The 26,659-nt window shown below is 34.7% G+C and overlaps 1 protein-coding gene across 1 annotated transcript in view; it reads right to left on the reverse strand.

Annotated features, from left to right (window-relative positions):
- Pym (partner of Y14 and mago) overlaps positions 1 to 25,722 on the reverse strand; it is a 38,077-nt gene extending 12,355 nt beyond the window's left edge. Inside the window, exons 1-2 of the mRNA XM_089093587.1 lie at positions 25,565 to 25,722; positions 14,317 to 14,429 (exon numbers count right to left, since the gene is read on the reverse strand). Coding sequence (XP_088949713.1) covers positions 14,317 to 14,429; positions 25,565 to 25,659 — 208 coding nt within the window. The 5' untranslated portion in view covers positions 25,660 to 25,722. The remainder of the gene's footprint in view (positions 1 to 14,316; positions 14,430 to 25,564) is intronic.
- Between the last annotated feature and the right edge of the window lie 937 nt (positions 25,723 to 26,659).

Here is a 26,659-nt window from a genome sequence, read left to right on the forward strand (position 1 = left end):
TTTCCATGTCATAGTTACATTCTCTTGATTTTTCAAAGTTCATTTTGAATTTCTTTCATTGAAATACAAGAGTTGGAATATTACAGTAGTGTTTTGTCATGGTTTACCTTGTCACAGTTAAATTCTCTTTATTTTTCAAAGTACGTTTGTAATTTCTTTCATTGAAATGCAATAGTTGGATTATTTCAGTAGTGTAATGTTGTGGTTTACCTTATCACAGTTACATTCTCTTGATTTTTTAAATTTCATTTTTGGATTGATTTACTTTAAATGAAAGAGTTGGAATATTTCAGTAGTGTTTTGTCGTGGTTTACCTTTTCACAGTTACATTCTTTTGATTTTTCAAAGTTCATTTTGAATTTCTTTCATTGAAATGCAAGAGTTGGATCATTTCAGTAGTGTTTTGTAGTGGTTTACCGTGTCACAGTTAAATTCTCATGATTTTTAAAAGTTAATTTTGAATTTCTTTCATTGAAATGCAAGTGTTGGAATATTTCAGTAGTGTTTGGTCATGCTTTATCTTTTCATAGCTACAGTCTCTTGATTTTTCAAAGTTTATTTTTGATTTCTTTCCTTGAAATGCAAGAATTGGCATATTTCAGTAGTGTTTTTGTCGTGGTTTACCTTGTCACAGTTACATTCTCTTGATTTTTTCAAAGTTCATTTTGAATTTCTTTCGTTGAAATGCAAGAGTTGGAATATTTCAGTAATGTTTTGTCATGGTTTACCTTGACACAGTTACATTCTCTTGATTTTTCAAAGTTCATTTTGAATTTCTTTCGTTGAAATGCAAGAGTTGGATTATTTCAGTAGGGTTTAGTTGTGGTTTACCTTGTCACAGTTATATTTTCTTGATTTTTCAAAGTTTATTTTGTATTTATTTCGTTTAAATGTAAGAGTTTGAATATTTCAGTAGCTTTTGGTCGTGTTTTATCATTTCACAGTTACGTTATCTTAATTGTTCAAAGTTCACTTTGGATTTCTTTTATTGAAATGCAAGAGTTGGAATATTTCGGTAGTGTGTTGTCGTGGTTTACCATGTCACAGTTACATTCTCTTAATTTTTCAAAGTTCATTTTGGATTTCTTTCGTGAAAAGCAAGAGTCGGAATATTTCAGTAGTGTTTCCTCATTGTTTAACTTGTCACAGTATCAAATTCCTAATTTTTTATTGTCCATTTTGGTTTTCTTACGTGGCAGATATTTGGTTGGATTAAGTCCGTAGCGTTTTGTAGAGCTTTTACTAGTAACTGTTGCATACTCTCGATTTTTAATTGTTCATTTTGGATTTCTTTCGTTATACTGAAAGAGCTTTATTATTTTAGTAGTGTTTTGTCATGAATTACAATGTCACTGTTAAATTATCTTGATTTTTCAAAGTTCATTTTTAATTTCTTTTATAAAATGCAGGATTTGGAATATTTCAGTAGTGTTTTGTTGTGATTTATCTTGTCAAATTTACATTTTCATGATTTTCTCAATTTTAAGTTTTAGTTTCTGTTATTGAAATGCAAGAGTTGGAATATTTCAGTAGTGTTTTGTTGTGGTTTACCATGTCATAGTTACATTCTCTTGATTTTTCAAACTTCATTTTGAATTTCTTTAATTGAAATGCAAGAGTTGGAATATTTCAGTAGTGTTTTGTAATGGTTTACCTTGTCAAAGTTAAATTCTCTTAATTTTTCAAAGTTAATTTTGAATTTCTTTCATTGAAATGCAAGAGTTAGAATATTTCAGTAGTGTTTTGTTGTGCTTTACCATGTCAAAGTTACATTCTCTTAATTTTTTCAAAGTTCATTTGAATTTCTTTCGTTGAAATGCAAGAGTTGGAGTATTTCAGTAGTGTTTTGTTGTGCTTTACCTTGTCACAGTTACATTTTCTTGATTTTTCAAAGTTCATTTTGGATTTCTTTCGTTGAAATGCAAGAGTTGGAATATTTTAGAAGTGTTTTTGTCATGGTTTACCTTGTCACAGTTAATTTTGGATTTCTTTAGTTGAAATACAAGAGTTGGAATATTTCACTAGTGTTTTGTCATGGTTTACCTTGCCACAGTTACACTCTCTTGATTTTTCAAAGTTCATTTTGAATTTCTTTCACTGAAATGCAAGTTGAAATATTTCAGTAGTGTTTTGTTGTGGTTTACCATTCCACAATTACATTCGCTTTATTTTTAAAGTTAATTTGGTATATCTTTCGTTGAAATCTAGGAGTTGGAATATTTCAGTAGTGTTATTTCGTGGTTTACCATGTCACAGTTACATTTTCTTGATTTTTCAAAGGTCATTTTGGATTTCTTTCGTTAAAATGCAAGGGTTGGAATATTTCGGTAGTGTTTTGTCGTGGTTTACCATATCACAGTTACATTCTATTGATTTTCTAAAGCTCATTTTGGATTTCTTTCGTTGAAATGCAAGAGTTGGAATATTTCATTAGTGTGATGTCGAGTTGTACCTTGTCACAGTCACATTCTCTTTATTTTTAAAAGTTAATTTTGAATTTATTTAATTTAAATGCAAGAGTTGGATTATTTCAGTAGTGCTTTGTCGTTGTTTACCTTGTCACAGTTACATTCTCTTGAATTTTCAAAATTAATTTTGAATTTCTTTCATTGAAATGAAAGAGTTGGAATATTTCAGCAGTGTTTTGTCATGGTTTACAATGCCAAAGTTACATGCTCTTTATTTTTCAAAGTTTGTTTTTAGTTGCTTTTATTGAAATGCAAGAGTTGGATTATTTAAGTAGTTTTTGTTGTGCTTTACCTTGTCAAAGTTACATTCTCTTAATTTTTTCAAAGTTCATTTGAATTTCTTTCGTTGAAATGCAAGAGTTGGAATATTTCAGTAGTGTTTTGTTGTGGTATACCTTGTCAATGTTACATTCTCTTGGTTTTTCAAAGTTCATTTTGAATTTCTTTCATTGAAATACAAGAGTTGGATTATTTCAGTAGTGTTTTGTCATGGCTTACCTTGTCACAGTTAAATTCTCTTAATTTTTCAAAGTTCATTTTGGATTTCTTTCGTTGAAATGCAAGAGTTGGAATATTTCAGTAGTGTTTTGTTGTGCTTTACCTTGTCAAAGTTACATTCTCTTAATTTTTTCAAAGTTCATTTTGAATTTCTTTCGTTGAAATGCAAGAGAGTGAATATTTCAGTAGTGTTTTGTTGTGCTTTACCTTGTCACAGTTACATTCTTTTAATTTTTCAAAGTTCATTTTGGATTGCTTTCTTTGAAATGCAAGAGTTGGAATATTTCAGTAGTGTTTTTCTCGTTGTTTACCTTGTCACAGTTACATTCTCTTGATTTTTTCAAAGTTCATTTTGAATTTCTTTCGCGAAATGAAAGAGTTGGAATATTTCAGTAGTGTTTTGTCGTGGTTTACCTTTTCACAGTGACATTCTCTTGATTTTTCAAAGTTCATCTTGAATTTCTTTCGTTGAAATGCAAGAGTTGGAATAATTCAGTAGTGTTTGTCGTTGTTTACCGTTTCACAGTTACATTCTCTTGATTTTTCAAAGTTCATTTTGGATTTCTTTCATTGAAATATGTTTTTTTATGCTTTACCTTGTCACAGTTACATTCTCTTGACTTTTCAAAGTTAATGTTGGATTTCTTTCGTTGAAATGCAAGAGTTGGAATATTTCAGTGGTGTTTTGTTGTCCTTTACCTTGTCACAGTTACATTCTCTTGATTTTTCAAAATTCATTTTGAATTTCTTTCGTGAAATGTAAGAGTTGGAATATTTCAGTAGTGTTTTGTCGTGGTTTACCATGTCACAGTTACATTCTCTTGATTTTTCAAAGTTCATTTTGAATTTCTTTCCTACGTACGCGCAGCGGGTCCCGCTGCGGCGATGGGAATAACATTGACAAAACCTAGGAATCAGAATGAATAAATTCTTTATCAACATCCGTTCATGGATATGTCATTATGTCATTATGAAAAAATTGTAAGTAAGTAAGTGAGTAAGTAGGTAAGTTGGTAAGTAACAAACTCTTTCTTGAATTCACCTCTTGGATAAACAATATAGAAATTTATTTCAGGAAAGTATGAAAAAAAAAATTTAGACGGGGTTACCTGCGTACACGTAAACCCGTCTAAATTTTTGTTTTCATAATTTCCTGTAATTAATTTCTGTATTGTGTATCTAAGAGGTGAATTCAAGAAAGAGTTTGTTACTTACTTACTTACCTACTTACTCACTTACTTACTTACAATTAACTGTGACATGGTAAACCACAACAAAACACTACTGAAATATTCCAACTTGTGTATTTCAAGTAAATAAATCAAAAATGAACTTTGAAAAATAAAGAGATTGTAACTTTAAGATGATAAACCACTAAGTAACCCTACTGAAATATTCCAACTCTTGCATTTCAATGAATAAAATTGAAAATGAACTCTGAAAAATCAAGAGAAGGTTACTGTGGTAAGGCAAAACATGACAAACACTAATGAAATATTTCAACTCTTGCATTTCAACGAAAGAAATTCAAAATGAACTTTGAAAAATCAAGAGAATGTAACTATGACAAGGTAAACCATAACAAAAACACTATTGAGATATTCTAACTCTTGCATTTCAAGGAAAGAAATCCAAAATGAACTTTGAAAAATCAAGAGAATGTAACTGTGACAAGGTAAACCACGACAAAACACTACTGAAATATTCCAACTCTTACACACACATCACAAAGAGACACCTACAGCCCAAAGAGACACATACAGCCCAAAGAGACGCACACGGCTCAAAGAGACGCACACATCCAACTGATACACACAAAGCACAAAACGACACAAACATCCAAAAGAGACACACACATACCAAAAAGATTCAAACTACCCAAAGAGACACACAGCCTAAAGAGACACACACCCAGCCCAAAGAGACACACACAGGCTAAAGAGACACACAACGATTTAATAGAGACAAACAGCCAAAAGAGAAACACACAGCCAAAGGCGACACAAAACGTCCATACAGACACATACAGACCAAAAAGATTCAAACAGCCCAAAGAAACACACATATCCCACAGAGACACACACGGTCCTAAGAGACACAAACAGCCAAAAGAAACACACACAGACCAAAATGACTCAAACAGCTCAAAGAGACACACACAGCCCAAAGAGACATCCACAGTCCAAAGAGACACAAACAGCCGAAAGAGACATACACAGTCCAAAAAGACTCTAACAGCCCAAAGAGACACACACAGCACAAAGAGACACATACAGACCAAAAAGACTCAAATACCCAAAAAAGACGCACAGTCCAAAGAGACACACACAGACAAAAGAGACACACACATCGGAAGGAGACACCCACAGCCCAAAGAGACGCATACGGTCCAAAGAGACGCACATAGCCCAAAGAGACATACACAGACCAAAACGACACAAACAGCCCAAAGAGACACACACAGACCAAACAGATTCAAACTGCCCAAAGAGACACACAGCCTAAAGAGACACACACAGTCCAAAGAGACACACACAGGCTAAAGAGACACACACAGCCCGAAGAGACACACAAAGCCAAAAGAGACACACACATCCAAAAGAGACAAAAAACGCCCATACAGACACTTACAGAACAAATAGACTAAAACAGCCCAAAGAGACAAACCTAGCCCAAATAGACACAAACTGGCCTAAGAGAAACAAACAACCCATAGACACACACACACAACAAAAAGGCTCAAACACCTCAAAGAGACGTACATAGTCCCAAGACACACAAACAGTCCAAAGAGACACAAACAGCCGAAAGAGACATACACAGTCCAAAAAGACTCAAACAGGCCAAAGAGACACATACAGACCAAAAAGACTCAAACAACCCAAAAAGACACACAGTCCAAAGAGACACACACAGCCTAAAGAGACTAAATTTTTTTATTTCAACTCATCCACACGGAGTTTTCGCTAGCAGCTCGGCCCATCGTACAGCACTATAAGTACTCTAAGAGATCCTTCTGCCATCACCCCACCACTTATGTATTATTCGGAGAACTTCGAAGAAGTAAAGATATTCGTAATTACCATTCTTTTCTTGTCATCTACACCCCTCTTAGTATCAACTTCTTCGTATAGTATAACGTTAAACTATTTTAAATTGACAACACTGTCCAAACATCACTTGTGTATTATACATTACACAATCACCCCATCTCCCCCAAAACATTTTTCATCCTTTTCTCGTTAAAAATTTTTATTTCAAGTCAATCCTTAATAGGATCAAATTCGCAAATCCTACACTCCAATTCGCAAATCCCATTACCCCTTTTTAAATGTCAATCAAACAATTCTGATGGTAGCATCCAATTTTTTAATAATAAACTGCATACTCTCAAAACATGTTTGACCAGATTATATCATGCCAACTTTAAAAAAAAATGTTTACGTCAAACTGTGTGAGGGAGTTCTGACTCTCTTTGAAAAGGTGTAGAGCATCAAGCAAATAGTATGGGAATTCCTAGGGCCCCAAGCAAATCTCTTTGAAAGGGGAAAAGTGCCCTAAGGGATGGCCTAGACAAATTTCATTCAACTTGATACATTTCAGTGGCTCCTAGGACCTCTATAGAACGTGGTTCCTATGGCCTCAAGCAAATAGCATGGGAATTCCTAGGGCCCCAAGCAAATAGCATGGTCCTATTGCGGTCGGCAAATAGCATGGTCCTATTGCGGTCGTAGAATAGCATGGGAATTCCTAGTACGGTCGTAGAATAGCATGGTCCTATTGCGGTCGTAGAATAACATGGTCCTATGGCGGTCGTAGAATAACATGGTCCTATGGCGGTCGTAGAATTCAATATTAGCATTCTACTCACATATCAAGAGAGGGTGCTAAGACTAAAAAGATTAGTAAGCACCAACAGTGTCGTTTGGGAGGGCCAAGGAGGGGGGCAGTTGTCCCCCCAATAATGTGGAGAAAATATAACCTATGATCCTTGAATATCCGGATATGGACCCCTCTTGAAAATCAAGCTCCCAGAAGTATGCTTATAGATGCTAGATAGCAAGGAAGGGGAATATGCAAACATATTTGCAGAAATAAGATCTCCGAGAGCTAACGAGGACCCTCACTATTTGATGAACAGCAGTACATAACTCAAACTCAGTAATCACAGATTAACTCAACACTCTACAATGTTTTATGCTCCATTCAATGTTTTGTTCTGTGTTTTGCTTATTCTATTGGTGTTTTTGTGTGTGTGCTTTTACCCTGTTAATACTAATTAAAAATTAAAAAAGGCTAAAAAATATTGTTCAAAGGAAAGTAAAGAACCACATTGAAACCTGAAGCGAGCAGATATAAAGCTAATTAATAAGCTGAATATAAAACTTAAAACAAAAAATTACTATAATTGAATTAATAAAATCTAAAAAAAAAAAATTAAAATCGAATAGATGAAACCTAATAGTGCAGAAATCATCCCAAATAAGAGCAAGGCTACCACATCCCCTTAAACTATCTAAAGGCTAGAGCAGCATTTGCGCTTTACTGAAAATGATTTGTGTTTCAAACAGTATGGTTTTAGTTTGTTCAAACAATATCTTTAATTGAGGAACCGACAAATGTTTAGCAATTTATGTTCTATACGCTTGAGAGAAACGCGTTTAGCAGAAGGAAATGTATGGGTACAAATTTACTACAAATCAGAGTAAAACAACGAAACTAGATTGTTTATTTAGAATTTGTTGACATCAATTCATGAAAGTCTCAGCATTTTACTATTGTTCAATGTTATAATGTTATAAGTATTAAATATGTTATAAATAATAAATATGTTATAATGTATAATATGATAATGTTATAACAAAAGAGAAAGTGTTTAGACTATGTTGTATTTTTAGCAAAGCATAAATGGCACCCTGGCCTCTAGACAGTTTGTGGTAATTTATCATCGTTTAAAGTTTTCTGTGTTTCATTAGTAGTAATTGTTTGACTTATTACATAACTTTATTAATGTTTTTTTAAAGTTTTATTTTGACTCTTTACTTTTAGAAAGTTTTTTTTAGAAAACATTTTAAATGTTAGCTTCTATTCGCTCTAGTTTTATTACGGGTTAATTTTAGGAATATTTATAAAAAAGAAGAAATTCAGTGTTTCTGCTTAATAACTAAAATGTTGGATTGTAAAATAAATTTAAGTAAAATTTGACTGTTCAGTTAAAATGTTTAATCAGCCATAATTTTGTGCTAGTTTTAAATAATATTTAAAAAATAAAATTCAGGGTTGATGAGGAGGGAGATTTTTAATAATCCAGATTGAGAAACTGCATAATTATTGGTCTACTATAGGGGTAGAACCCATTCTAACCTCCATCCTGTAGATAACGCTCGAGTATACACATGTCTTAATTAAACATTTTATTAAAATAATCTTTGTATGGGCTGTTTAGATGTATTCATTTATTTGTTTAGATACATTCTTGTAAAGCTTATTTATTTATCATGTTTTGTTATCTTCAAAAAAGGCATTTTGGAGACACGAAATTTATGGCCCATCTAAGGGATTCACAAATTTTTTAGTCTGTTGTTCTAGGCTAGACAAAAATATTATTTAGCCACAGTCGTTCTATAAAAATAGTCCTAGTCAATTAGAAAAACCAGTTTTGGCCCATTTTTAGTCATAGCAATTTTTTTTAAAGTTTATTATCTGAATTAACAGTGCCTTGACCCAATCACTTACGAATATAAGTTTCAACATTTTCAGAAAAGACTGTTGACCTATTTTTGTGCAAATCAATATTTTGGAGATATTATTTCTAGTCCTTTCATCCTCTCTCCCAAACGCAAAATTTGAAGTCCGCCCCCTCCTCACTAAAACTCCTTTGAAGTTTCAGCTCGATTCCCCAAGCCAGTCCTGAGATATTACAGATAAGCCATTTTGATGACCTATGTATGCCAAAGTCTTTCGAATCACCTTGGTGAACACACTCAAAAGACATAACATGGGACCTCATACCGCAATTTTTTCTTGACAGAACAGAGAAGAGATTTTTTTTGGCCTCCCATCAATCAATCCCACAAACATAAGATTTCAAGTTTTCATTGCCCATCCCAACACTAGCTCAATCCCTCAAGCCATTCCGATACGTTGCAGACACATTCACTATGCATATATTCCAAGTTCCATAGGGGCTAATAGTGGAAGATGTTTAGGTGGATAAAGAGACAAAAAACGTCTAGCGCCCCTTCTTCTCCCTCCCTCCATGTCTAAAGTTCAAATCTGCAAGGCCTCTCGTAAGTTTCAACTGGATTCAGTGTTTCCGCACCTACCAATTTACTGTGTGATCCCATGATAAAAAAAAAAAAAAAAAAAAAAATCAGATAAACGAAAATTAGATCTACTGATAAATATCGATATTCCAGTTATTACCGATTTCAAAGTTCTGTTTAATCAAATTCAGAAAACTTCAAGTTATTTTATTTTAATTTGAGGAAAACAGCCCAGGCTCATTAGACTTAAATTGCAAACCCTGAAAGATTTCAAATTAAAAAAGTAGTTTTTCAGATAAAAGTAAAAGGGCAAAATTTCAATAGGGTTGTACAACACAGAACAAAGTTATTGAGGAAACCGAAAACGGGACACAGCAGCGTATTCTGCTTGTTAATAAAGTAAAAAAGTAAGTAAGTATGACGACACTAGACCCTTAAGGTCCAAATCGGCAGTACTGATCTCCGTTTCTTGGCCCTTCAGCCAGGAAGTGCAATGGGGGGGGGGGGGGGGGCTGGGGGCCAGCCATCCTGTGCTTTCGCACACCCTTCCTGTTTACCTTCCCCAGATTTCTCCTGGTACCCATTTAGAGCTGGATCGACTCTGGATAGGCTTACAGAGTCACACCACTGACCCGCATCACAAACCAAATAACTGGCCACTCCATGGATCGAACCCGTGCCACTTGGACAAAGAATTTTCAACCTAGCTCACGTCCACTTAGCCAGGACTTATTAATACTGATGAGAACAATGTTTAATTTGGCACTCAAAATACATTCAAGAAAAACTGTAGAAAAACATTTACCGATTTTCTTATTATCTTATTCAAATCTACCAATTTTAGGCGACCTTTTGCCTGACTTGGAAAAAGAAAAAACAAAAGCACTGATTTAAATCCCGAGAAGTTGTCGATATGCTATTTTGATAGCCTCGGCCTATGCAGAGCTTTCTGATTTATCATACTAATTCACCATGAATAGATTACAAGTTCTACAGGAGGTCATAAAGCAAAAATTTTTAGGCAGGTTGAGAACAAACATTTTCCTGATCCCCTCTTCTACATGCTAAGTTTAAAGTTAGCTTTACCCCCATCCTTAAGCTATAAAAATTCCAACTAAATCTCGCGAACTGTTCTAAGACATTGCAGATATGATATCTTGATAACACAGGTACACATATTGTCTTCCAATTTACATAATTACTTCACCATGAATAGATCCTATTTTTAAAGTGGATTATAGTGCCAAAACTTTTAGGCAATTAAAGACTCAAAATTTTTAACCTTTTAACATTTGGATGCTCCCCTATCAATACAAAATTTTAAGTCCTCTTGCCCACCCTCTCCCCAGCGCTCCCTAAAAGTTTCTACTCTATCTCCCAAGTTATTCCCAAGATATTGCAACCCACAGGTAAGAATTTAAGGTCCACTTGTCCCCCCCTCCCCATGTTATGCCAAGATATTGCAGACAACATATTTTGGAATCCTAGGCGCACTTAGTCTTTTCTGATACACTCTGAAACAAGTGTTATTGCAGGAGTATACTCTTGGATCTGGAATACCTTGGCCTAGCAGACGATCCCTAAGAGTTCCAAACTGATTAGATAATTAAGAGCGAACATTCATGCCTTTTCTACTAAAATCTATCAGTAAACAATGGGTAATTACCTAATTTAGCACCATTACCCCTGACGCTAAAGTTTGAGCTTGTGAGGGGACTCACATAATGTTGTTTTTCTCATGTAGTACAACAATAAAACTAATACCAACTGTTACTCTTTTGCTCTGACAAAGAAGCAAAAGAGCTACCAAGTATACATATACTGCTTAAAACATAAGGAAATGTAATATGTCCTCTCTTTATATAGCAGGATCATCAGCACCATGAATTGATAACAAAACAATTTAAGGAGCATGTTGACCACTTTTGTATCTTTATGGTGGAAGTAGGAGTAGTTTTATTACTACTACTAATGCTAACAACCCACCGCAGCAACAAGCCACCTGAGGCCAACACAGCTACGCATGCTCCTCCTCCATTCCAATCTGTTCAAAGCATCCCTCTTTGCACCATCCCAGGAAGTTCCCATTTCTTTTAAATCTTTCTTTATGACATCTTCCCACCCCAACCGCAGACGACCTGCTTTCCATTCAACCCTAGACGGTTGGCCGGTTCAGCCCTAGACGGAATAAGGCATTCTGTCATCCTTCATCCGCAGAACGTGCCCTAGCCATCTCAACCTTTCTCTCATTATTGCCCAAAAAACCGGGATTGAACCACACTTTTTGTACAGCCTACTGTTTGAAATATAGTCAGTCAGCCGCGTACCCAGAACAATCTGTAGGCAATTTCTCTGGAAAAAATCTAGCAAATTTTCATCCAGTTTTCGGGGCGCTCATGCCTCAGAGTCATATTTGACCACTGTCATCACTGTAGCTTCCAATATTCTAATCTTGGTTTGCAGACTTATCTTCCTATTCTTCCAATTTTTTTTTAACTGTGAAAAAACAACCTGAGTCTTGGCTATTCTACTTCTAACATATCCACTACGCCAACCGTCTTTACTAATAATACCACCAAGGTAAGTGAAGCTGTCCACTTGATCAATCTTTTGTTACCTAATGTCACCTTTTCATCTTTATTTGTTCCTAGCCTTATTATCTTAGTGTTCTTAACATTTATTTTCAAGCCTATTCTAGCACCTTGAACTCGGAAAACCTCTAAAAGTTCATTCATTTTGCTCACACTTTCGTCTAGCATGCTTAAATCATCAGCATAATCTAAATCCAGGAGAGTTTTCCCTCCCCATTTGATTCCGTGGTCTCCCATTGCCTTTCCTGTGCTTCTTAAGACAAAATCCATAAAAATGATCCATTTAAAGGGGGATAGAACACAACCCTGCTTAACTCCTCATTTAATACGAAACCCGCTGCTAACCTTATTTCCTACCTTTAACCGCAGCAGTGTTATTCTCATGCATAGCACTCATCACTTTAATATATTTGTCTGGTATACCAAACAAGGATAAGACCTTTGTTAAAGCACTTCTAACAAGAATCGAACGCATGCTCATAATCTATAAAACTGAGGACCAAAGATATTTGATAACTCAGGCACTTCTCAATTATTAACCTAACAGTGAAAATTTGGTCGAAGCATCTTCTACCTTTTCTAAAACTACACTGTTCTACTCCTAAAACTTTGTCTACAGCATCTCTCAGTCTAAAAAGTATCATTTTACTAAGTAGTTTGCTACCTACAGAGACCAGACTAATGCCTTGATAATTACCGCACACACTCTTATCACCTATCTTATACAATGGTTTAATTAAGGTTTTCCTAAAATCACTGGGCACATCCCCTTTTTCAAAAATCATATTCGTAATGTTCAGTAACTTATTTCTAACCTTAGAGCCACCAAATTTAAGAAACTCATTTACCACGCAATCAGAACCTGGAGCCTTGCTATTTTTTAATCTTTTTAGTACTGTCACTAATTCTTCCTCACAAAACAAATCGTCCTTCACATCCAAGGTTTCGCAAACTTTTTCATTTTCCTCTATATCTTTTCCTGCAACTCTATATCGGTTTAGCAAATTCTCAAAATGTTCTGCCCATCTCTCTTTAACTCTTTCCTTATCACTAATTGTGGCTCCGTTCCTATCTTTAACTCGGAGCATCCTGCATAAGTCTAAGAGACATGATAAAACAATAAGATCGTGGTTGTCTTCAGCAAATCTCTTTCAATTCAGGAATTTGAGTTACTAATGTATGATTCAAAAGCATTGAGTTAAAAACACCATTGGCAGTTACAGAAACATATAAGATTCCAAAAGGTGCCACCTTTTGCCATTGGAATACCTTTGTCCTAGATCAAGTCAAAATTCATCAGACAAAGAGCAACTGAAATAGAAGTTAAGCTGCTACTTTTCATCAATAGAATTGCTACAGCATGCACTAAATGTTCTGGCAGCTTGACAACTTGACAAAGAACTACTAGCAGCATTAAATTATAGAAACAATTAGCCTAAGATAGTGAGAAGGCCAGTCTGAAACAATCTGGCAAAACATCACCTACAATCAAGAGGAGGAGATTCTATAACATATCATCTTCAAATGCACAACACTAGTATCTCACACCTCAACACACCAAACAATCTGGCAAAACATCACCTACAATCAAGAGGAGGAGATTCTATAACATATCATCTTCAAATGCACAACACTAGTATCTCACACCTCAACACACCAAACAATCTGGCAAAACATCACCTACAATCAAGAGGAGGAGATTCTATAACATATCATCTTCAAATGCACAACATTAGTATCTCACACCTCAAAGGTACAAAACATAACATTTGGACTGAGGAGTCAGAATGACATTGAAATGCTTCTCTGGGCAGATCTATTACACGCGAGGATAAGATCATCATTCAGGAGACAATGAATGGAATCAGTGAGTGTAATCTTTATGAGGGTTTATGATATGTATATTCCCCTGGTTAAATAGTGACAGCCTTTTCTTAGGTCTTGTAAAGTGAGTGTATTTGGTGGATGCAAAGTGTAGTTTTGCAAAAGTATTGAATGATTTATTGAATAAATTGGGAAGCTGAAGTATAGTTGTTAGTGCATTAATACAATGGTGCATAGCTTTATCTCATGTTGTGTTTTGTATTAACTGTGCTTCATCTGTAGTAATTCCTTTCAGTATTTTATCACTTGGTGAATTTTAAATATTAATGTTTACAAAAATTTAAGGAAGTTAAAAGAGTGGAGACAAGGAGGGACAATGAAAAAGGAGAAGGGCCAAGTGACATAAACTATAGAAGTTTCTAGAGGAAGGTACATTGACACCTATGACATAGGTCAAGCTAAAATCCATAATATTTAACTTGGCTTCTTTTTAATTTGGTTTATAGTTTCAACAAGTTTAATTGTTTTATTTTAGCCGTAAATTTTAATCAGCAGAATAGCTACCAGCTATTCTACCTGTAAAGATGCTTCCAGTTTAAAAACCATTTTGCCCCTAGAAAACATTGGTATAATTGAATAAGTTTCCAAAATTTTTCTGAGGATACATACCAGCATTTGTTGTTTTTTCCTCTTGTCTAGCCTTTATTTGAGCTTGTAGATGAGGAGGTAATCCAACTGGCCCAACTGGTTTTTGGGACCATTGTTTTCCCTTGCTCTCATATCTAAAATGCAAAGATTTTGAACATAACAACAAAAAAGCCAAATAATTTAGTTACAGGCCAATTACATACACTAGGAGAGAGAAAGTATTAACAGATGAAAGGTTCTGTCTTAGGAGATGAGAGGGGAGGGCTATTCAAACTAACAAAAAGGAACATACACTTGGACGGAGAGACTCTTCTACAGCATAAGAAAGTGTTTTCATTTTTCCAGAATGCTGTTACTTGTCTTGACAAAGAAAATTGTAATTTCTTATCAAAATACATTTTATGAAAGATACACCAACAATAATTTTGGCACCATACACATGTTTATTATCCACAACTTGAAAATCACCCTCATTTTGTTTTTTTCTCAGTTTTTTTTGTATATCATGAATAGTCAGTGCAGTCCTGGAGCATGCAGAAACAAAGAAAAAAATGGTGGAATTTATTGCTATTTTACTGGCTCAATTCTTTTATTAGGACAAATTGACAGATAGAAATATATGATGCAAAGCAATGAAAGAAGATCTGTTTCAGTTAGTTAAAAACAAAAATGAAGTAATTTCAATAACAATATTACCAAAATCAGTCAGTAAAAATGACCAGTCAGTTGGTAAAATCTATTGCCCCTCTATGCGTTTTGGCTAGTGACACCTCTGGGTCAGATATAGCCCTGGGTAATGTACAGTATTTACTAATTTTGTAGGTTTGCATTATTTTTTGTGCTGATTTCTTATCTACAGTATGTCCATAATGCTAAAAAAAGACAAGCAAATTTCTGTATATGAACTGAAGCCATGTTTTGACCCTTCACAGGGGGGAGGGGAGGGGCTAGGTCAAAATTCTTACAGTAGTGGCAATTATATTTGGAAAAAGTATTGAATAAACTTGATTTACTTTGCTTATTCTCATTTTTCTTTGTTCCTTGGAAGCCTTGTGGAATTAACATATTTTCTGTCAGGGTGTAGACCTAAATAAGCCTCTTCACACAAGGAAACATGTTAAGAAAAGAATTCTTACTCCATAATATGCAGAATAATTATAGTTAACACATTTTTCATGGGGAGAACCTTTATCTTCACTTTTTTCATTGTTGTACAATTTTTTTTTTTACAAATTTCTGAAAAGTAAACATGAATTCGATAAGCGTTTTCTTAATTTTCAAATACAAATTAAACACCATCAGTGCCATCTAATTATTTCCATTATCACATGTTAATAGAAAAATAGTGAGAAATTAGATAGGTTAAATGGCAGTTGGGCCTTTGTTTGAGCATGTTTTTTAAGACTTATGCAAAATGTGTTAACTATGATTATTTTGCATATTATGATTCAGCGTTTGTTTGAGCATGTTTTTCAAGACTTAGAGAGTACACACCAAAAATTTACAGATATGGTAGAAAAAGTGTAGAACAATGAAAGAAGTGAAGATAAAGGTCTTTCCCATGCAAAATGTGTAAACTATGATTATTTTGCATATTATCATTCAGCGTTTGTTTGAGCATGTTTTTCAAGACTTAGAGAGTACACACAAAAAATTTACAGATATGGTAGAAAAAGTGTAGAACAGTGAAAGAAGTGAAGATAAAGGTCTTTCCTATGCAAAATGTGTAAACTATGACTATTCTGCACATTATGAAGTAAGAATTGTTTTCTTAGCATGTTTCCTTATGTGAAGGGGCTTATCTAGGCCCATACCTCTATTAGTTTTGTTAATCAAATAAAATTTGGGATAAAAAGACAAATAAACTGGCTAGTTTATTAAGGAATTAGCCAGCAAATTAATTAAGGAATTTCAAAAATATGTTAAAAATGTAGACCTAAATAAAAAATTAAGATAAAACATAAGTAACAGTTTATATTAGGAGCCCAAAAGAAGAGAATATGTAAGCAAAATAAAAGTAGTACCATTAACTTACAGGATTCTCAGTGCCATTAAGAACATGTCCCTCTATCAGCACTCTCCAGGTGGTTATCAGTTTGTTCATCAAAGTCATGTTCCTCTGAATCAGTTGCTATCTGGGTTTTGCAATTTAAACTGAGGATAAGGATCTCCTTTACCCTAGTCTATGAGTCATGTGTGTAGAAATATTCTCTCCAAAATTGAAACTATTTAAGGTTTCCGACTTCACAACTATTTCTGGAAGTGAGTTCCAGTCAGCCACTGCTTGGACACTCCGAAAATTGGCCTTTGATATATTTACTGCAATGGGTTTAGATATTTTTTCTTGGTGTCCTCTTGTGGTATTTACTTTTGGAGGATGAAAATACTTCTGGAAAAGCAGTTTCACCAGGTTGTGCTTTACTTTGTACAGCTGTATCTGGCACCCTCTCATTTGTCTATATTTCAGGGTGGGTATGTTCAGTTTGAATAGTTATTCTTCATAGCTTAAGTTTTTCAAACCAGGAAGAAGTTTGGTGGCACATCTTTGGACCTTTTCCAGGGCAACTAAGTCTGCTTTATAGTGGGGCCCCAAAATCACATTCCCATACTCTATTGTAGGTCTGACAATCCTGTTGTATAGTTTCATAAAAGTATCATTGTCAAAGTGCTTGAAACTTTGTCTGATCAGCCCAATGAGACGGGAAATAGTACTCTATTGTACGTCTGACAATCCCCTTGTATAGTTTCACAAAAGTATCATTGTCAAAGTGCTTGAAATTTTGTCTGATCAGCCCATGTGATGCTTTGGATATAGTTTTCTGGGTGTGCTCAAGAAATTTCAGCTGTGGATCAATAATAATGACAAGATCTCTATCAGAGTCAACAAATTTCTGTGGTATTCTACAGCTTGATTTGTCATTTATTGTTAGTTGAGGCACAGTTCCCTATCCACAGGGCCTTGGTTTTTGATGCATTGAAGTTGAGACCTAGGCTTTGGAGGTTTTCAGTTAAGGTGTCAATGTCTTCTTGTAGTGTTGCTACATCTTGAGATTCTTCTTATTCTATTTAACAGCAGGCGGGCTTTTCAGTATAACTATTTAGCCCTTTTCCTTTTGCTTCACTCTGTGGGCTACAGAGCTACTGGCTTGATAGCCTCATATTTATTAGATATATTCAGATATCTTTCAGCAGATCTTTCGACTCTAGGAGTTCAAATATAAGATGATAGATGTCGATTTCTATGCTCTGTGTGCAGGTACAGTTGGCTAGGCTCTTGGCTGATAGTGGGATTTTGTGGTGTTTGAAGTATTTTAACAGTTTACAAAGAAAGGTATGTTGTGCAGACGTCAGCATATTACATTCAAATAGGCAATGGTCAATTGTTTCATTATTCATATTACAATGCCTGCAAAGAGGGGACAGGGGAATTGAAGCACTTGAATTAGAAATCTTATATGAAAATGCAAGGAAATTTAGTCCATTTGTTCCAGAACGAATTCTCTGATAAATTTTAGAAATATAGTTATTGGGAAAGGATTAGTCTTATTAAAATTAATATCTGATGGCCTCCATCGGTAAATGTCTCTAATTGGGATTGGTCTCCCACTTGGCTGGTCAATATTTATAGCATTTTTTGCTATTTCATCAACCTGATGATTACCACTTATGCCAGAGTGGCTAGGAATGTACTGAAAGTAAGTTTTTATGCCGCTTGAAGCAAGATTATCAATAATACTGAGACAATGATAAGTGTCAATGTCCAACTTATATTGAGGAGCTGAGGCCAGCAACTCAAGGCTTGATAAAGAGTCGGAATAGATGATAATATTATTTGAATTTTCAATCAAAGGTTGGTTTTGCTTAAAGTGTTCTAATGACATGATTATGGCATTTAACTCAGCAGACATTATAGATAAATTATTAAATAACCTCTCTCCCATTGCAATTTTCAGGTGAGGAAGGAAAACACCACTTCAAACCTTTCATTCATTTTTGACCCATCAAAAAATATTTGGAAGTGATTTTTATAGGTAATTGTATTGAGTTCTGCAAATTTTTTCTGGACGAAAGCAAAGGGGGTTAAATCTTTATTCCAATTTGAAAACTCAGTATTTATTATGGAAAATGACCAATTCCATGGAGGGGATTGGGGCAAAGTAGGTGCAATAGACTTTGCTGGTACTGGGAACTTCTTTTGAATATTGGCATACTCATCTGCAATACCTCTATACATGGCTGGATTTCTTAACCAATTATGTAATGTGTGTGAGCTATTTGATTCAATTTTTGTAAGATGTTTTATCAAGAGAAAGCTACGTCTCTCCCTTATTGTTGTTAATCCACTCTCCATAAGCAGAAACTTGGTGCTTGTGGGTTTCCTAAGACCAAATATGAGACGTATTATATCATTTTGTGTTGTTTCAATTTTTTGCATCTGGGTCTTTGCACATGCACCATAGACAATGAGCCCATAGTCAATATGGGGTCTTATATGTGATTTATAAAACTGGAGTAAGGTTTTCTCCTTACAACCCCAGGGTGTGGAAAGAAGTCTTTTTAGTATATTTGCTTTTCTATAACATTTTTTTATTGTGTTTGAAATGTGGAGGTGGAAATTAAGTTTTTGGTCAAGCATGAGACCTAGGTAATTAATATTATTATCTTCTGGAATAGTTGTTTTATTTAGAGTAAGTTTTGCATTAACATGGTTTCGCTTCCGGTGAAATTGGATTATTTTTGACTTGGTGGATGCAATGGGTAAATCTGAATGTTGAGATAATTTTTCAAACTGGAAAAGTGACTTTTGCAGATTTGACTGTGCTATCTGAAAGGTGTTGCCAGATGACCATAGCACCAGATATCAGCATATTGTAGATTCGTGTGGGGTAGGTTCATGTCCCAGAGATAAAGGGCAAATAGGAGGCAACTGAGGACTGCTCCCTGAGGTAGGCCTTTGGATATTGTCTTTTGGGGTGAAGAGGCTGAACCAACACAAACAATGAAACTTCTCACTTCTATGAAGGATTTAATAAAGGATACTAGCTTAGGAGGTACTCCAAGGTTTGAAAGTTTATTTAAAAGGATTTGGTGGTTCACATTGTCATAAGCTCCTTCAAAATCTAGGAAAGCTGCCACTAGGATATTATTTTTTGAGAAAGATTTATTTATTGCATTTGTTGGCAAAATGAAAGCATCTGTTGAGGAGTGGTATTTCCCGAATCCAGTTTGAGCGTGTGGGATCATGTTATTTTTCTCAACAAACCAGAGGAGTCTGTGATAAATCATTTTCTCCATTATTTTCCCCATCACAGGTGTTATCATTATGGACCTATAAGACTCAGGGTTATCTTTTGGTTTATTTTTCTTTAGGATTGGTAGGAGGGACGAACATTTCCATATATTGGGGAACATAGAAGATACCCAAGCGTGATTATAACAATTTAGCAGTTCTTGTTTGTATGAAGGTGTGAGATTCTTTATCCATATAGGGTGTATATTGTCATAGCTACTGCTAGTTTTGGACTTAATATGATGTATTGCATTATTCAATTCCTGGATTGAAAATGGATTAGTTGTGTACTCGGATCCTGGGCGTGGTTGGTAACTAGGGTTCATAGGAATTGTGGACAGTTTGCTTTGATTATTTGATGTTAGCTTATTAACAAAAAGAGTTACAAATAGGTTAGCCTTTTCATTATCATTGTCATAATGGGTATTATTATGTATAAGCTCATACAGGAGTGGGTTGGGAGGTCTTTTTCCCACATATGTGGCTTATGACTTTATGTATAATTGGCTCATTTGTTTCTCTGGAGAGATTATTTGCAAAATTATTCCAGTATTTATATTTAGCATCTATTATAGTCCTTTTTAGATTAGATTCTGCTTGTAATTTTTTTAAATATGTAGTAGGTGCTGGTTTTTTTATGAATTCTGTCCTAGCTGCCTTTTTTATCCTCCATTTATTTAGGCACTCATTTGTCCACCATACTTTAGGAATTTGTTTAGGGAATTTTTTCTTAGGTGTTGTCCTGGGGATAGCATAATTAGCTGTATTTATTAGTAAAGATGTCAATGCTTCAGCATGTGTGTCAACTGTTGTGTTAGAAATGCATGAACTTTGGGTGAAACTTGTAATTTCATCATTTAGCTTATTTTGGAAAATAGACCAATTTGCTTTAGTGTTGATATATTTGGATGTATGAGATAAAGTTTCAGCAGGTTCATTTAGGGAGCAAACTATAGCAAAGTGGTCTGTACATAGACTATCAATTTTATTTATGTAAATTTTGTTCAAAAAATTTAAAGACACAATTTGTAGGTCAATTGTGGAGAAATTGCCACTTTTGGGGTTGAAATAAGTATTCAGGTTTGGAGGGGTAGCAACAACTAATTCATTATTATTTGAAGTCATATGCTCAATAAATTTACCAGCTTTATTTGCTGGTTTATTCCCCCACAAAAGGCTGTGGGCATTGAAATCACCACAAATAATGATATTTTTTAACATATTAGAATTATTTATATAATTAAAGAAATCCTTGGCATCTGTAGTTTGGCCATTAGGGTTATAAAAGCTTATTATGTAGGTTTTTAAATTATTCAGCAAAACACTTATACCAATTACATCAACATCATTTTCAAAATCTGGAAAATTGATGCCACAAAATTTTATATTATTATTAACTAATAAAGATACACCACCTCCTTTTCTCTATGAAGATCTATCCTTTCTCAGGATAGTATATCCCAGAGACTTAATTTGTTGATTTTGGGTTAAATGAGTTTCTTGGAGGCAAACAATATTAATTGAATTATTATTCATAAATGACGTTAGTTCATTTAGCTTATTTTCTGTGAGTGATCTTACATTCCATTGGAGTATTGATAAATGTTGTGTTTTTGGTTTATTCTTCATATGAATGTGTATCAATGTTCAGCTTTGTTAAGAGTAAAGCAAGATCTTTTTTTGCTTGAATGAGCATATCATCTGGGATGTAAATTTTGCCAATTCTGCAATAATTTTTGCTTTCTGTAGTTGATGTATGTTCATGGCCTGAACTGCATTACAGTTTAGAATGAATAAGCATATATTTGGGGATTGCATTTTTGGTAGTGCATCCTGTTTGTTGGTTAATAGATTGATTCCTGGTAGTGTTTCTGGTTTGTTCCTTCTTGGGAGGGAGGGCCAGGCTGGCCTCATCTCACCGGACAAGGAGGCTTGTTGGCTTGGTGATTGCTTCTGATAGGGATTTGAGCTAGGGGGCTTAGAAGATGGTGATGTATCTGGGGTGCTTGATGCATTGGGGGCATTTGACTTGGGGGTTTTGGTTGGTTTCATTACAGGCTTTATTTGGTATTGTTGGGCAGCATTTGCTTCCATTGCTGCAAAGGGGTATGGGATTGCCTTCTCTGTTGATATTTGGAGTGTTAGAGCTCTTGTCTTGTATGCAGGGCATAATGATTTATTTGTAGATTCATGTGGGCCTTTGCAATTGATGCATGTAGGCTGAGTGTTGTTGCAAGTTGTCAGCTCTTTAGGATGGAAAGATTTACAATTACTACAGTCTTGGAGAATTTCATTGCATTTGTTTGTTGTGTGTCCCAGTTTGAAACACTTCTGACACTGAATAGGCTTAGGTTTGTATTCCTTGTGTGGTTTGATTTGCCCAAATAGGAATAATTTTTCTGGGATATCAATTTTATCCTTCAGTGTGAATAAGAATGATCTACTTGTTTTTGGGCCATTAGAGTTGGGTTTTCCAAGTTGGGTAACATCCTCAACTGGGATTGTGTTTCCAGCCCTATCTGAAATGCCTTCTTTTAACTCCTGAGTAGATATCTCTGGGGGAACATTATAAACTACTATTTTTGTTGGTGATTGTTTTGGGTTCCAATTAGATGCAATAATTGAGGTATTCAGAAGGGATTTAAGGTTAATTATTGTATCTGCTGATTTCTGATCTTCTACAGCTATTAGCAGAGATCCATCACGGTTAATGTTAAGAGAGAACATTGATTTTAGCAATTTAAAAATTGCAACTCTTATTGCAGTGATCATTTTTATTTCAAAGGGGGTAGTGGGAGTAATTTTAAGGTAAATTCCAAAGTTTTTGGAGGGAGGATCTTGGGCAGATTTGTCTGTTCTGTTCTTATAGATTTGTGTGTCATCTGCATAAATTTTGGTAGTGCTGATGATATTTCTGTTGATAAAGGGTATGAAGAGAAGAGGACCAATCACACTACCTTGTATCACCCTGCTGGTCACTTTTGCTGGTTTCAAGATGTTGTCACACACTCTAAATTTTGGGTTTGATTTCTGAGGAATGGTTCTATCTAGGATAGTATTTGTCTTGTACTGTTGGAGTTCATTCATTAGCTTTGCACATGATACACTTTCAAAAGCTTTTTCAACATCAAATAGTACTGCCAGGATGCTGAGACCATCTTCCAGGGCAGAATTTCTTAGGGGCTGATTTTGTATCACCAGCAATTTTCCTCTCTTGTTCTTTTTCAACTTGTCTATATGCTTCTCTCACTTTGTTCCTTGTTTGGTTGTATTCTTTTTTAGTTGATTCTATTTCCATATCATGTTTTTGGAGTTCCTTTAGTCTATTAAATTTCCTTTTCTTGATATTAATCAGTCTTTTGAGCCTTGAGTCCATGTGAGCTAGTGTTTTGTGCATGAAAGTTTTTTCCTTTCTGCAAAAGCTTCTGCACAGTAGATTATTACATCACAAAAGAGCTCAAATTTTTCATTGTAAGTTTGTCCCATTTGCAGGATAGTCCAATCCATTTGTTGGGCCATTTCTTTAAACTTAGAATTATTCAGGTTTTCAGTTCTTTCCTCTGATGATAGTGGGGATGGCTTCAGTTGAGGGTCAAATTGACCAGAAGTATTACATAGTCACTTTTACCTAGTGGAGGAAGCATGGTGATTCTATCTACAGTTTCTGGGCTACAAGTGACAATGAGGTCAGGGATATTTTCTTTTTTGTTTGCTTTACACCTAGTGGGTTCTGTGATCAGTTGTGAGAGAGTTTTCTTCAAGGATTGAGATAAATGGGTGTTCTTATTTTATGTTCTTTCCAAATATCACTTTTGTAGATGTGATAATGCACTGCTATAAAATTCTAAGACAGCTTTAAAAAAAGCCTAAGATGCTTACTTAGGCTATTGTTGTTGATGCTTGCTTGGGCTATTGTTGTTGACAACCAGCATAAATTCTACTCCAACTGTAAGAAGAATGTGTCTTATCCAAACTCTGTTCTTGGTCTCTTGAAAAGAATTATTTCTAGTAGATCCCCCTATGTTTTGAGAAGTTACACAAGGCCCTTGTCAGTCCAGAACTTGACTTTGGAATGTGCATAATATCACCAGGGCACAGGGATGATTTACAGATTCATAAAGGATTACAAAGGAGAGCTACTAAGGTAGAAGCAAAGATGAAAGACAAGTCTTATGATGAACATTTGAAGGAGTTGAAATCATTTACACTGGCAAAACAACAATGAAGAGCTGACATGCTCAAGACCTATAAGCTAAATTCACAAGAACACCCACTCAATTCACTTGTCCACTTCCCAAAATATTGGCACTGACAAGAGGGCTTATTCAAAGAAGCTGTTCAAGCAATCAGTCAAAACTTGACACTATAAATAGTTTTCTTCTGCCATGTAGTCAACCACTGGAACATTCTCTCATATACAAAAGTCTCAGCACCCAATAATGAAGCTTCCATGAAGTTACTGGATGTTGAGAAGAGTGGTGTTCCTTGGAAGTACAAGTGGGATGCATCTGATGTTTGGTCAACCATATGATCAATTGTGGAGCAATTCACAGATTAAGAAGGATCTTAATTTGCTCCAAAATAATCTTTAAATTTCTTGGTTTTGTCTACATTGATTTGGTAAAGGTCTAGATTAGAGGCTACTGAGAAGGAAACATTTTAAGAAAACAATTCTTACTTCATAACATGCAGAATAATGGGATACCACCAGATGGCTAATTTGACACATATATATATATATATATATATATATATATATATATATATATATATATATATATATATATATATATATATATATATATATATATATATATATATATATATATATATATATATATATACAAATCTTTCAATTAGCCAACTGATCAACTAGTATTTTAAGCCTAGGAGTCCAGCTGGACATAAGGAAACATATTCAGAAAACAATTCTTACTCTATAATGTGCAGAATAGTCCTAGCTAATACATTTTGAAAGGGAGAGCCTTTAACTTCACTTTTTTCCTTGTTTTTCCAGTTTTTCTAAGAAATTCATGAATTTCTTAGAGCCTATATATTAACAGAATATATACCCCCCCCCCCCTTATGTGTAAATATATACCTAGAATTGCATCCTCATCTAAATATAACATCCATTTGCATTGCAAATGAACTTTACTCCCATATTAGCCATGTGGCGGATGTCACAGAATAATTGCAGTTAACACACTTTGACTGCAGCTTCACTATACTTTAGCTCCAACCTCCCCCCCTCTAATGTGCAAATACATAAAACAAATTATATATTTTCTATGTATTCTGCCAATGCATCTCTCTTGTTTTAACCTGTGTACCTATAAATTGAATCAACTGTGATGAAACAAAACCTGGGAAAACAAAAGTGATGGGTGACAGAATGCATGAAAAATATATAAATTTGGCAATATATTTGCATAATAGGGGGGGGGGAATAAAGTATAGTGGAGTTGCAGTCAAAATGTGCTAAACTATAATTATTCTGCATGAATTATTCTATTATGAAGTAAGAATAATTTTATTAACATATTTCTTTCTTAACAACCCCAAATTTAGACCTTTATTGCTGATTCTTTGCCATTAAATCTATTTGTAGAGAAGTGACACATGTATATTTGCACATTAGAGGGGGAGGGGGTTAGAGTAAATGTGAAGCCCTACTATGAATGGGGATACCACCACATGGCTAATTTATAAGTGTATATACATACAAATCTTTAAATTAGCCAACCAGCCAACCAGTATTTTAAGCATAGGAGTCCAGCTGGACAAAAGGAAATATATTAGTTTAAGGTATAATTTAGACTCTGAATTCATTGCTGACAATTCATTCTCTTGATTCAACTGCTTTTAAAATGGCAAACAGCTTCATTTAGAACATTCCAGGATTTGGAAGCTTAAGAAATCTTACACTAGCCGAAACCAGCCATTTTGCCCCAAAAAAGAAACTGAGCTTGTGCTTACAATGCTACTTCTTCTTGAGGTACATAGCCTGCCTTAACTTTCCGCTCTTTTCTCCAAGTCCCATCTGGTCTTTGAGTTGCAGGGATTATTGACATTGATGATAAGCTAATGGTTTAGTACCGAATCTCGGGCTCTAATTTTGAATACGGTCGCAAAGCAGTGCTACCTATGACTGTTTTCTGGCAACATTGTTGATCAGCATTACTGATCAAAAAGCCGTTCTGGCGATTCATCGTTGATCAACAATCTTGTTTTAGCGACCAACAAAGGTATTGCTGATCAACATTGTTGATCAAAACGACCCACAATTGAAATCTTTGTATGTCAATTTTAGGGCCGCTTTTTAGCACTAAGATCTTGCATCTTCCTGCAAAGATTATCGTTTTTTAACTCATCTTTGCTCTAAGCATTTTACAGCTCACCGATGTTGGCAAAAAGTGTGAAGGACGTCATTTTTCTGCCGTATAGAACAATGATGAGAGAACTTTGATGATATACTTCATATAAATGACAAAAAGATGTAAGATCTTAGCACATTGATGAGTGAAGAAACGGCCCTCTCGTTGGTCCAAAAAGTTTTTTAAGTTGTATTTTATTATCTCAATAAGCCAGTCTCCATTTGGCAGATTCCGCAAAACTGTACCACCAATCTGCAAGATTTTATACAAATGGTTTTTCTAAATTTAGGAAATATCTTTGCAGATCTTTCAAACCTCATAAATTGGGACTGAGTAGAGTTGTGAAGCTGAAAACAGTTTTCTTGTACTTTATTAAAGCAAAAGATCTATTTTGCAAGGTTTGACTTTTCTAACACAAAGATCCCAAAGGTCAGTGCCTTTTAGAGGTAGAAACAGTACAAATAGGTATTTCAAAGTTTCTTCTCATTACAAACTTTGGTCAATAGATCCATATCCATTCTTGAAAAATTCATTTATCTGACCTAAATCCTTTCCAAGGTTGCAAAAAGTAGCTGAACTAGAATTTTACCATGAATTTATTGCCTATAAGTTCAATAGCTTAGGATTAGCTATATATTTGCACATTAGGGGAGATAGAGTCAAAGACTGTTTCCAATACAAATGAATTTATGTTTGG

Source organism: Artemia sp. Qi Xiang Cuo, chromosome 8 (assembly GCF_049724085.1).
Source record: "Artemia sp. Qi Xiang Cuo chromosome 8, ASM4972408v1, whole genome shotgun sequence".
NCBI lineage: Eukaryota > Metazoa > Arthropoda > Branchiopoda > Anostraca > Artemiidae > Artemia > Artemia sp. Qi Xiang Cuo.